The 13,581-nt window shown below is 45.6% G+C and overlaps 1 protein-coding gene across 4 annotated transcripts in view; it reads right to left on the bottom strand.

Annotated features, from left to right (window-relative positions):
* PAPPA (pappalysin 1) overlaps nucleotides 1-13,581 on the bottom strand; it is a 267,221-nt gene that overhangs the window by 191,708 nt on the left and 61,932 nt on the right. For 3 of the 4 annotated variants that reach the window (XM_086413907.1, XM_086413905.1, XM_086413906.1), the window contains 2 exons: nucleotides 12,879-13,172; nucleotides 5,192-5,384 (listed from right to left, as the gene is read on the bottom strand). In XM_086413907.1, coding sequence (XP_086270033.1) covers nucleotides 5,192-5,384; nucleotides 12,879-13,172 — 487 coding nt within the window. Of the gene's footprint in view, nucleotides 1-5,191; nucleotides 5,385-12,878; nucleotides 13,173-13,581 lie in introns of those variants that run through there. The other variant, XM_086413908.1, reaches the window with a different exon arrangement.

The raw sequence follows: 13,581 nt of genomic DNA, 5'->3' as shown, positions 1-13,581 counted from the left end.
ATTTTGACAACTGTAGGTTCCCTATAAATACTTTGACGAATTAATAAACTGTCATCCACCCGACAGTAAATGGGCCTTATTTACACAGAGTTCCACAAAGTGCATTCCCTCATGCTCAGTCATGGGTTTGCGTGTTCACTCAATATTTCACCTGTTCATTCACTGGATACTCATTGAACAATCTCTGGTTGCTAGCACTGTGCAACTACCAGACATTAACCATCCATGGGAGAGGAGATTTGATGTGGTACCTGCCCTCATAGACCCTGCAATCCAGCAGAGGCAACAGTCCATAAACCAATAGGAAAATAATGTGTACAAAGTACAGGTTGAATTACTGCTAGAAGGAGAGTCAACAGATGATGTAGGAGAGACCAATGAGGGGCTGTGCAGGGGCTTCGGATGGGCACAACGCTGGCAGACCTCAGTGCAGATCCAAGAACAACACCGAGAGTGGAGTAAAGTGGTCCAGGCTCTGTCTTAAGGTATGCAAAGGACCGAGGCGGGAGAGACGGCCTCGGTCCACAGAGGCCCTGAAGGAGACTCGAGTGGCGAGAGTCACAAATGGAAGACAGCAGTGAGAGCGCCAGTGGGGCAAGCAGGCAAGGACCGCAGGATGGAAGGCTCCGCAGACCCCTTGCAGACTACACACAAGAGGGGTGGGAAGGTACTGGAGGGTTATAATGTGGGTGACACGATCCAATTCACATTTTTAAAAGATCAGCCTGAATGATGAACGAAGAAGGAATTGGGAAAAGAAGAGCACAGGTAAAAGCAAAGTCAGGAAATAAAGAGCAAAGGTGTGATCCTGTATATGGTGGGTGAAATTCCCATTTTACAGATAAGGAAGCTGAGGATCATGGTTACAGAACAACTATACGAAGGTCAAAGCTCAGAAAGTCACAGTCAAAACAGACTTTACCAAAACCATGCCATATCCTACACATTCAGGGTATGTCAAATGTGTTTCTAATCCTTGGCATTTATTTGATTTTAATGGGCACCTGTATGTACACAGACAGAAATACACACACACACACATACACACTGAAATCATAGAAACACAGGATGCTAAAGGATGCTAACACTGGAAGAGATCACCTTTCTTACACACGATCTATGAGCATTAAAGTTTAAAGCTCCAAATCTGCACCATCTACTTTAGCAGCCTCTAGTAACATGTGGCTATTCAAATCTAAATGAATTAAAATTAATATAGAATTCCTTTCAGTTCCTCAGTTACACTCATCACAGTTCAAGTGCTCCCTAGCCACAGCTGGCTTACAGCTACCATACTGGATATTACATTACAGAAAGTTCTATTGGACAGTGCTTCTCTAAGGTACCCACTGTACAGAAGGAATTAAGCTCTCTCCTAGGCATCTAGAATGGTACTAGTTATGTACTATCCTTAGGACAATTGAGAAAATAGTCACTCAAGTCATTTTCTACATTCTGAGACTTGGAAAAAGAACCTTGGCTGAGAAAGGCTAGATTCCCCTTTAGTTTACAGATCGGAAAACTGAGGCCAAAGAGGAAGAAGAAATGAATGAAGTTGCAAAGACTTCAGACTCAGGTCTCTTGGTTCCCAGTCCAGCATTCTTTCTACTATATACCACAGCCCATTGTTCAGAAAACTGAAACCATCTAGTCAACACATGTTTGCAAGACAGATAAAAATGCAGGAGTTAAAAAAGCCAGGGGTGGCCTTGAATTATTTATTCAGTTGCCCATGTGTGAGGACACAGGCGGTGGGAGGATCTGAGTATGTTTTTTTAAGGAAAACCCTTGTATTCTCTCTGACCACAGATGTGAGGAACAGCAGGAGGACATGACGATGGCCAGGGGCTAGAGGTTGGCATTGATGAATGGAGTGGAAAACATCAGAGATTCTGCAGGCAAAGAGGATTTCAAGTAGCTCAACAGCTCTGGGAAACTTTGTACAAGATGGGAGCTAGTGTTTCCTGAGCATAGAGTGTGTATGCTAGGCATATCACAGATGTCATCTTATTAAATTCCCCACAGAAGCCAGGTGGAGTGGGTATGGTTAGCACTTTTTATGGAAGAAGACTCAAGAAGGCCAGAAAGAATCAGAGGGGTGAGAAACTCACCCAAGGTCCCCTAGGCTGGAAGAGGTAAAGTTGAGACTGGAATACAGTCTGCTTGACATCAAAGCTTGTGCACTTTGTACTAAGCCAATTTCCATGAGTATGAACTCCTTGCGTATGGGAGATGGATAGATTTATTTCTTTAAAACAATTTATTGAACTTGCTGACCTACTTCCTTCAGTCATAGACTACAGTCTACATAGCTGTTAACCCTAATTAGATATGTTTCTAAAATGTCAGTTTTAATTTAACATATGATAACTCCATTATGAAATCTTAGACTGAACAGAATAGCTATTGTATGAGCCTCAAGTACCAACTGACTATAGGTTATTAAAAACATACTGATTGAAGCTGAGGGCCCCATGTAATAGAGACATATCTCATTACACAACAATTAACCCTCCAATAGGTTTCCAACAATCAGATGGTATTTATTTAATGGACAATAACTGCTTTATGAAATACAAATTGAATACACACACAGGAAGCTTCATTTACAAAACTTCCATTTCTACGTGGAATCGAGGCCAAGGCTTGACCAAAAGTCTGATACTTCTCATCGCCACAGAAAAAATAAATAAATCCACGGGCTGCTGGAAAGGCTGCTCTGAAGTGTCACATGAGGTTTCCCAAACCCAGCTCTGAGCTCCCAGTGAGGGCGCTGGGGCAGAGGAAGGGGGTTTCTACAGAGCATCTAAGGAGTGCATTTCCTTTCTCTGTGATCACATGCATCCAGCTGTCAAAAGAAGGTTCTAGATTCAAGGACTGATAGTACTGAAGGAAAATTGGAGCCCAAATTTAATTGTGATGCCATGATCTAATATGTTTTTATGAACACACACACACATACTTGTGAGAGTTCACTGCCATGTTTTATGGCCTTTATGAAGTGGAGAGTAACACCTCCTTCATAATTCAAGTTTTGGAAAAACTTAATGAAAGAACATGCGAGCCTGAGATAAGACGCTGCAAAATGTGAGTCGGAGCCTGGCTCCCACCACTTTCTATGGGCTTCTGGCCAAATCTCTCTGCCTCTTTGAACTCCAATCCCTTCCTCATCTGGCAAATGAAGAAGTTGATTCTCCTTTTACAGAAATTACCAAACAGATGAAATGAGACTGTACAGCGAGCATTTAGTACAGAATCCAGAGCAGAGTGAGCAATTGGTAAACAGCATGAACAACCATTGAGTAATATTAATTCATCATCAGCTGGTTATTATTTCCACCATCTTCAATATTGTATTACCATTATTGAATAAAACATTCAGGTCTGGGAGGGGGCAAAAATACTAATCCATACCAATTTATAGCCAAGTTCCAACCAAATTAAATATCAACATGTTAGTACATCTTCATGATCCTTTAAAATCCCCTAAAGCTTCAGTGCCTTGGGGAGACCCAATGTTGAAAGGAACCACAAGAAATGATTTCATTCATGTTTCCACCTTCAGACCACTGAGGCATCATTAGACCCACCTTTCAGTGGAGTATGACTCAGGGGGAGAAACTGACTTGCCCAAGGCCATACGGCTAGGAAGTGACTGACAGGAGCCCAACTAAGGCATCTTGTGCCTTGACTTATCATCCCTTGATCTTCTACGAAGATCATGGCATCCGGTCCCATCACTTTATGGGAAATAGATGGGGAAACAGTGGAAACAGTGTCAGACTTTATTTTTTTGGGCTCCAGAATCACTGCAGATGGTGACTGCAGCCATGAAATTAGAAGACGCTTACTCCTTGGAAGGAAAGTTATGACCAACCTAGATAGCATATTCAAAAGCAGAGACATTACTTTGCCAACAAAGGTTCGTCTAGTCAAGGCTATGGTTTTTCCTGTGGTCATGTATGGATGTGAGAGTTGGACTGTAAAGAAGGCTGAGCACCAAAGAATTGATGCTTTTGAACTGTGGTGTTGGAGAAGACTTTTGAGAGTCCCTTGGACTGCAAGGAGATTCAACCAGTCCATTCTGAAGGAGATCAGCTCTGGGATTTCTTTGGAAGGAATGATGCTAAAGCTGAAACTCCAGTACTTTGGCCACCTGATGCGAAGAGTTGACTCATTGGAAAAGACTCTGATGCTGGGAGGGATTGGGGGCAAGAGGAGAAGGGGACGACAGAGGATGAGATGGCTGGATGGCATCACTGACTCGATGGACATGAGTCTGAGTGAACTCCGGGAGTTGGTGATGGACAGGGAGGCCTGGTGTGCTGCAATTCATGGGGTCGCAAAGAGTTGGACAGGACTGAGTGACTGATCTGATCTGATCTGATCTTCTAAAAATTCTACCTTCAGTTCTATTAAACAACAGAGGCAAAGATGCTCGTTATACAAAAATACATGTATATATATATATATATATATGCATGTGTACCATCCATATATAATGTGCCCTTCTTATATGGTACTACGTGTATACAAAGGAGTTAGCTCATTAACCAGAGGCAGGTAAATGCCCATCTTATATGGTACTACGTGTATACAAAGGAGTTAGCTCATTAACCAGAGGCAGGTAAATGCCCAAGCTCATGAGATGTGACCAGTACCTCCATTCCAGACGAGGTTCAGGAGACAGAAGTTTCCAGGCTTTTAACAATAAAGCAAAGCTTAATATTCACCACAGAAATTATGCATCATTACTCATTAATTTCTGTTAGCAATCATTTATGTATTCCCTGATCCCCAAATCTACAACGTCTACATGGAGCAGTCGCTGTACCAGTTAGTCCTCAAGTGTGTGTGTTATTCCCTTAGTCGTGTTCAACTCTGTGCGACCCCATGGACCGTAGCCCACCAGGCAGGCTCCTCTGACTATGGGATTCTCCAGGCAAGAATACTGGAGTGGGTTGCCATTTCCTTCTCCAGGGGATCTTCCTGACCCAGGGATCTTCCTGACCCAGGGTCTCCTGCATTGCGGGCAGATTCTTTACCATCTGGGCACTTGTGGGCACTTGTTAAACAAGAGCAACAATAAAAGACACTGAGAAATCCCTCTCCAAGGCTGTTTCCCTTCCAAGTTTCCCTCCTCTTGGCAGGAGAGAGAGAGAGGGATCAACACTTCACAGGCCACACTCACCTTTCAAAGAAGTGGCCGTCGATGGGAGGGAACCACTCCAGCATCACAGAGTCGGGCGTGTGGCTCACGACCTGGGGGGCGAGGGCGATGGGCGCTGGCTTCCTGGAGGGCTGCCAGCCCTGGTACACCAGGTCCAGGTAACAGTGCATTCTGGCGACCTGATTGGGTGTGAAGGAGTCGGTGCAGTCGTCATCTGCAAGCAGGCAGAGGGAGAGATAAGCACCTCGTTGCACGGACCGACAGGCAAGAGAATGATGATGCCTCCCGGGCGGCCCGGAAGCCAGCACCCCGGCCCTTGCCAACTGGGAGCTGGCCTCTTCCAGTGCTCGAGAGTTAATGGTCTGTGAACAAATCAGTGCAGTCATCACTTCTGCAGACAGGTGAGAGGGAGCATTAGGAGGGGGAGGGCGGATGGGCCTGAAAAGGCACGTCTGAGCCTGGAGAGGGAGGTCATGGGTAAGGACAAGGGCAAGACGAGCCGCTTTCCACGGGCCCCCATCCACAGGTCAGTAAGTTCCAGCCAATCAGTCAATATCTCTCAGTCATCCACTCGTGTCCTGTCTATTTGCTCACTCATTCTTTCATATGCTTACTTGTTCCTTCACTCCCACCTTCACATTTGTTCATCGCTCATTCATTAATTCTGCTCCTTACGGATGCAGCAATTCTGCTTTCCAAAGCAGCCTTCTGAGCATTGATTCTATACTCTCTGCTCGAAGCCAAGGGCCACGGAAACCTACGGCACTCCTGCTGCTGGGAGCTGCCAGTCTAGCTACAGAGCAAAGGTCAGCTTGCTGTGTGGCTCAAGGTGGTTATAGGCTGTTCAAGTTTGTGACGCCAGTCCCCAACGACAAGGAGATGGTGTGTTGGGGAAGACGGATAAACTGGAGAGGCTTCTAGGGGAGGTCCTGGGTCAACCAGGTTACACGGTTAAGACTGGGGAAGAAGATGAGGGATGGCAGAAGGGGCAGCTCAGGACCACAGAAGCAATGAGCCCTGGGCAGTGAGCACAGGGAGACTCGGAAGTAGTCCAGGCTCAGCATCCAGCCTTCGGTGTCCACGGCAGGGATGCAAGGACAGCGACACTTTCTGCACAGTGCTGTCGCTGGGACGCTGACTGTGGGCTTAGTACATGCTTCGTACACGGGATACTGTGCTTTGGGCACGTGTAACTCTCCCATTAGTTTTGGAGTAAATACTCTGATCACTCCATTTCACGGAGGAGGAACCTGAGGCTGAGAGAGGTCTCACTACTTTTTAAAGATCACAGAGCTAGGGACAGATCTGAGGTGTGAACCCAGGCAGTCTTGACTCCAAGGCCACGTTTCTAATCAATATGAGAACTTTTTTCTGAGTGTCCATGAGACCTTGTATGGGCAAAGTGTCCCGCAGGTGTTTGATAAATAGGAGTTGAGCCTGAGTTGGAGGGGACCAGAATACAATCTTATTTCTGAATGTCTTTAGATCTAATGACCTTCAATTCTACCCTCTGTTTTCTAGGATGAGGAGTGAAGGCCATGACCCGAGACTCTTCCCTGCCAAGGAAGAAGCTTGCCTCCCGTCTCTCCCTCCAACAGCTTTACTCAGCTGCCCCAGGGGCAGATCAAGGCACTGTTTTGGCTTGGTTTCCAAAAACACCACTTCCCAGAGGTGTCCGCCTGGCCAGGGTTTCTGCAGCTGGGCCCCAGACAGAGGAGAAGGGGCTCGCCAGATCTTAAAATAAACCCACCATGGGAATTCCGCAGCATAAACTCACTTTCTCTTATCAAACAAACAGAAAATAAGTTCAGGCAGGTGCTGGGCAGTTGGACATGACCTTGAGAATCCAGCTTGGGGAAGGGATAGGAGTGTGAGGAGGTTATACACAGAAGCTGCCTCTGATCCCCTTAGCAATTTTTGATGGTCTCCTTGCCAGCACCCTGGGGAAGACTTTTATACATTTGGAAGAAGCAGAAGAGCCCAGAGTCCTTCAGAGAATACCACCAAAGAATGACTAGTTGCACAAATTACTTTCAAGCTCAGATACTTGCATGTAACTCCTTGGATACAAAACAGGCTATGGGTTGCTTTTGCCTGGAAAATAAGACTCCAATTGCCCCCAGTGGTCTAAGAAGGACTGGATGGGCTGGTACATTTTCCTTTGTTACTAAGGACTTTGTACTTCATCCCGAAAGTTTTGGAAAAGCCACTAAATAGGTTAAAAGCAGGGGAAGGGCATTCTGGCTAAAGAAGTAAGGGTTATGTAGTTAGATTCATGGGTGAATGATCCGGAGTCAAATGATTTTATGACCACTGTGCCTCAGTTTCCCACCTGAAAAGTGGAGATAATGATGATAACAAGAGTGCTGGTGTCAGAATGCTGCTGAAGGTCATGGCAAGTGTAGCATCAAGAGGCAGGAGCAGCGCTCAGTGAATGCCCACTGCCTCGGGTCTTGGGATAGTGCAGGCACCTCTGTGTGTGTGCCTGCATGTGTGCACATGTGTGTGTACGCATACACTAATGTGGGTGAGTGTTAGGAAACTAGAAGCAGGAAAAAAACCAGAATGTAAAATATTCACTCTCTTTGACTTTGCAACATCGCCATTTAGGAATTCGATGGATCGATACTCATGAACAAACATGAGGGAAAACGTATGTACAAGGACCTCTTTTGAAATATCATTTACATAGAAAAAACATTAGAAATAACACATCTGTCTATTAATAGGGGGAGGACTCTACATTAAGGCACATGCACGGAACAGAATTCTAACCAGTCATTTCCCAAACAAGGAAGTAACTCTAAAACTCAGGCCCCCTGTGTATAAGTTGGGGACATTTATATCAACCCACAACCTAGAGTGATGGTGTGGCTTCCATGAGCTGGAACACATACAGCGTTCATTTGATGAACGAGAAAGAAAATCAGCAATTTGCTTTCCTCTCTATCTTCTGATTTGTTTGGTTTTCTTCCTCCAAAGGAGTTAGTTTCCTTTTATAACTTAAAAATTAGCCATTTCCATGTCTGCCAATTTAAAAGTTTGAAAAATGGGTAGGTGACACAGGCTGGGAAGAGGACAGAACTGTACCTGAACTTTAAAACTGAAGTCAAAAAACATCCCTCCCAGAGCTAGAAAGCTTAGAGACTGAACCGCTGCCGGAATCCTGGGTGAGGTACCAAAGGGTTTCTGTCCATCATAAAGGCTCTGCCCCAGTTAGCTGACGTTTCCAATTGGCCGCTCTTAGCTTCCTGCCTCCGCAGGCTGCCCCTCCTGACACCTGTGGCCCCTCGTCCTGGTCTCTAGGACCAGCCAACCTATCCTATTCTGTCCCCACGCTGCCTCCAGCCAGAAAGGACGTGGGGGACTTCAGTATTCTGGGAGGCTACACCAGTCCCCATGCTGTTGATGTCGTGCTGTGAGTTTGCAATCTAAACTTTGTTCTCAAGAGCAATTTCCACCTGCAGCTGGAAGGCCACAGGGCAGGGAGGTTCAGGGCTGCCACTGCCTATGGGACCTCAGACAAAATGCTGATCCCTGACAGCCTTGTTTCCACCCACTGTGAAACGGGGACTCATGACCCTACCTGCCTTCCACAGCCAAGGGGAGCGTGCAGCTAGCTCACCCACTTCTAGTGCAAGAATAACTGAAGGTTTTGTTGTTTTAAAAACAATGATAATAACAGTAAGAGCAATAGATGATTATATCTACTGCAGAACACTTGGTATGTGCCAAGCATGTTACAAAGACATAAACATCAACCTAAATATTACCTAGAGATTAAAAAAAAATCTAGTGTGTATGTATGTGTAGATGGATATGAATATCTATAATGGATTTCTGTAGTTCTTATCATCACGAGCATCATATATATGTATATACACACATACGCACAAACATACCCACACTTGTGATGAGATATGATATATGTGCCAGGTCTTATACTGTACATTAGGTTCTGGAGTGTTTTCACAATTAACAGTCAACAGATAATCTTGCTAATCATCACTTACTGAGCACTAGTTTTGGTACCAAGGACAGTTCTAACTCCTTCACCTGTATGACTCTCATGCAAGGTGAGGGTGTTTGTCCTCCATGTACCAATAAAGTTAACAGGCTTAGACAGAAGGGACTTGCCTGAGGTCAGAGTCAAAGGCTGGCACACAGAGGATTCAAGTTGGTTCTCACACTCTAGACTTTATGCTCCGAACCACTATGTTCCTATCAACTGTCTGCTGCATCATCTTCAGTGATTACAGGATGTTCTGTCATATGAGTGCCTTGTGATTCATTTCAGCAACCCATTCTCTTTGGATTTGTAAGAAGCTTCTAATTTTTCACACATGTAAGCATTTCTCTTCTATGCCTATTACACACTTCAATTAATAGATGTCTAATTAATATGTGGAGAAAAAAAGGTTGCTAAAAACATTTTTAGGACTAAATCTTTAAACACATTAACAGATTTATTTCCTTAAGACATACTTCTTAGAGGTGGGGCTGCTGTGTCAAAGCTTAAGTGCATACTAACAGGGATACGCAGAACGGCAGTGACAAGACGCTTGCTCCCATAGCTGGGGAAGGCCTGGTTTCTGCACTGTTGAGGAAGCTGGGCTTGGGGGTCCTCTTAGTGGGTTCCTTATGGCATCTTTTCTTCAGGAAGTAAGAGTCTGACCTGCCGTCTTTCTACCTGCCTGAGGATTAGCCCACAGCTCAACGCGACCACACCCACCCGGTGCTTGACTAGGCTTGCCCTAGCACCTGCCTGGTGTCTGCTTAATCTGAGCAGTTGGGACACTCTCAAACTCCCCCAGTGTCAGAAAGGGAGCCAGATAATTGTTGCTTAAATGCAGGCTCTGCCATGAAAGGCATGCCTTGTTTTTGCTGTGTGACCCTGGGAAGGTGACAAGTTGCCTAAGCCATGCTTTCTCCTTCTGTAAAGTGGGAACAGTAGTAATACACTTATCCCCTTGGGCTATTTAGATGATTCCATGAGACAAGCCTGTTGGGCAATGCCCACAGTGTCTGGCACGTCATAGACACTCAGTAGTTTCTGCAGACTTGCCACCAGCCATGTTCAATTTATTACAATCTTAGGACTAACAATTAATTCAGGTCCTCAGCTTCACTCTCCTTGCTCAACAAGTGGCTGATGGCTACCATGCAGGTGAACACAAACACAGAACACACCCATCTCTGCAGAAAGCCAGAGCACTCGCAAGGAAGGAACTCTAAGCAGCTGACCCAGCACGGTCTCTACCCTCTTGTCTTGACTGCAAAGCCCCCGTGTGTCCCTCTCCCCAGCCCTGAGAACCCGATCCTGGTCTGCATTTTGAATTTCATCCAGCTGCTTTTGTCACCTCATCTATCAGAGATCCTAAGAAAAACAAACATTTCAAAGCTCGTGGTCTCCTTGAATATGCTTTTGCGGGTGTAAGTTTGTTATCGTAGCTCAGTGAATTAGTTCTGCTGTTAATGGGTCACTGAGCTGAGGGGTTCCTTTAGAAAAGCAACATTAAATCAATCACCCTTTAGATCTGTACAAAGGGGAACAACAACCAAAAAAAGATTTAGTTTATGGGGGTCCAGTAGCGAGTGGCAGCTCCTGGCCCCTAAGAGGCCGGCAAACTTCCAAACTCACATTATCGTTTACTTTCCAAGCACACTGAGCTGGCCGAGAAAAGATGCTGTAGAAATGGAACTTAAGCAGGGCTCTGGGAGGGGACGGGACACCGGATATGGATGCCGGCTCGGCTGGGAATGGGAGCATGGTAGGAGTCTGCTTTTGAGGAAATCCCTAGCACTCAGGTCTTTTTTAGAGACCCCAAGCTAGGGGCTGTTTATGGCACCAAGCGTGGGTGCTGACCATTCAAGAGACCTCGGGTGTGAACTGTATGAACGTTACATGGAGATGGCCCCGGAGATCGTTCAGTCCAAACGGGAAACTGGGAAGACCCACAGGTAGTGGGTCTTCTGGATTTCAGGAGGGACAGCCTCTCTTCGAATGCAATCAGAGGCAAAATCCCGTCAGAAATGGAGACTGCTAGAAGCGGGCTCCCCTGGTTTAAGCAGAAATGGAGGCTCAGAGTCACACAGCCACTCAGAGTGCCCCCACCTCTCTGACAATGATCTCTCTGGCACAGACTCGAAAACCACCCAGATCGCTCAATATCCCACTCAGCCATCAGCTAGGTCTCCTTGGAAGAGTGGCACAAGAGGGAAAGAGAAAAGACGGTCTCCTGTGAAACGGGGGTAGTTCCAGCCCCATAGGCTTGTTGAGAGAGTTAAACAAGATGGCATATATTAATGTCCTTTATGAACAATAACGGTTTGATTTTTTTTTTTTTTAATGTTTGGGCTGTGCTGCATGGTATGTGGGATCTTAGTTTCCTGACCAGGAATTGAACCCATGTCTCCTGCATTGGCAGCATGGAGTCTTAACCACTGGGCCACCAGGGAAGTCCCATGAACAGTAAACTTTTATATAAGTAGAAATATTGCTATACAAATCAACTTTATATACCTGTTGTTAGAGAAATTACTCATATTCTTCCCTACTTGGTTTTCTTCCTCCTTCCTCCCTCCTCCCTTTCTTCTTAGCAAACATTTTTTAAAAACACAAGGCCTGTGCTAAGCGCGGAGAGAACAGTGATGTCTCAGAGACAATTTCTGCCTTTATAGAGCTCACTTGCTTTGGTGGTGGAAAGAAACACCTAAGTTGAATATTATAAAAGATCTGGATGCTCAGCTAACACACACAAGCATCTGGTGCTTTACTCAAAGTCTCTTGGCCTAGGGGTGAGGCTGTGACCATCCTAAGAAAGGGTATCTCATTCGTTTTTTTTTCTTTTTTTAAAGATTTTTATAATGTGGACCATTTGTAGAGTCTTTACTGAATTTGTTAATATATTGCTTTTGTTTTATATTTTTTGGTTTTTGTGGCCACAAGGAATATGGTATCTTACCTCCCCAACCAGGGACTGAATCTGCATGCCCTGCATCGGAAGCTGGAATCTTAACCACTGGACTACCAGGACAGTCCCAGGATAGCTAACTTTCCAAAGATGTTATAAGGACTAGAGCTGGTCTTGATATACACTAAAAGGAAGTGCAGGGGATCTTGGAATGCACAGAATGAGTTATTAACACTGTTATTGATGGTACTAAAAAGGACTCTGAGCGGGTATATGCAGTGAGGGAAAAAACAACTCCATCTCATGTAATAATTTCATTATTTGTAAAACCAAAAGAATTCTATTTGACTGTAATAAAACAGTAAAAGAGCATGTGAAAAAAAAATTTTTTTTTAAAGGTTCAACAACCACCAGCTTAGAAAACTATAGCTGCAAAAGTAGGAGAAACCTCGGCGATCAATTCCAGAGTTTCCATTTTCTTGAGAAAAGTGGGACCCAGAGATGGGAAGTGACAGACCCCAAGGCAGCAGGTGACCTAGCAGCAGAACCGGCCCTTCTACTCAGGTTTCCTGACTTTTAGCCCTGGTCAGCTTCCCAAAGCATCTTTCTGAGGAGCTTTTAGATACAACATCTTCCTTGCATCCCTGAGGTACTCATGGAAGGCACAGGTACTTGATTATTTGGAATGAAGAGATCTTAGGAAAGACAGGCAGCCTGCTTGAGCCAGGCCGGGAGGCCACGTCTGACACTGGCACTCTGGGGCGGTGTGTGGGCCCGCAGAGCGTGGGCCTTACCTGCATAGCTCATGAAGTTATTGTATGGAGTGTTGAAGAAGCTGTTGAAGCCACATGTATCGTTCCCTGGCCCCGGGTCACCGCAGAACTTGTGTTTCGGAGCTGGGTTGGTGTCACTGCAGAGGTCTCCGGTCTCATAGGAGGGCTCTGTCTCCATGCAGGGGTCGCTGCAAGACTGGATTTCCGAGATGCCTCGGAAGATGTGGTAGAGGCCCAGGCTGTGCCCAATCTCATGGATCATGGTGTGGGTGTGCCCAGGGATGCCGTAGAAAGATGGATTCAAGACGATGCCGCCTGCCAGGGGGAAGTCAGAGTGTTAGGTGAACTGGGCACCCTGCTTCCTGCTGCAGGAGTCCCCAGATCCCTCAAGGGGGAATGGGGCACGGCCCAAAGTAACCACAGTCTCCTCCACCCTATGACTCCACAGCTGAGAGCCGTTCTGACTTGTGGCATGAATCAGTGATGGAGTAGGAAGAAGTCTCAAAGTCATTTTGTGCAGTCCCTTCATTTTTCAGTTGAAAACACCGATGCCTAAAGGAGTGAGGCAACTTACTCAAGGGGATGTCACGCTACTTAGAAGCAGAGGCATGATTACAATTCAAGACCTTTGATTTCTGGATGGCAAAGATTTCAGCTGCAACTTCTTAGGAAGTAAGGCATGCCCCAGTTCGTGAATATGCTACACAAATTGTTTAAATGAAAC

Source organism: Bos grunniens, chromosome 8 (assembly GCF_055505025.1).
Source record: "Bos grunniens cultivar Pamir isolate PY7600 chromosome 8, Bosgru_T2T1.0, whole genome shotgun sequence".
NCBI classification, from domain to species: domain Eukaryota; kingdom Metazoa; phylum Chordata; class Mammalia; order Artiodactyla; family Bovidae; genus Bos; species Bos grunniens.
Note: the sequence above shows the minus strand (reverse complement) of the source record. Positions and strands in the feature narration are given on the sequence as shown.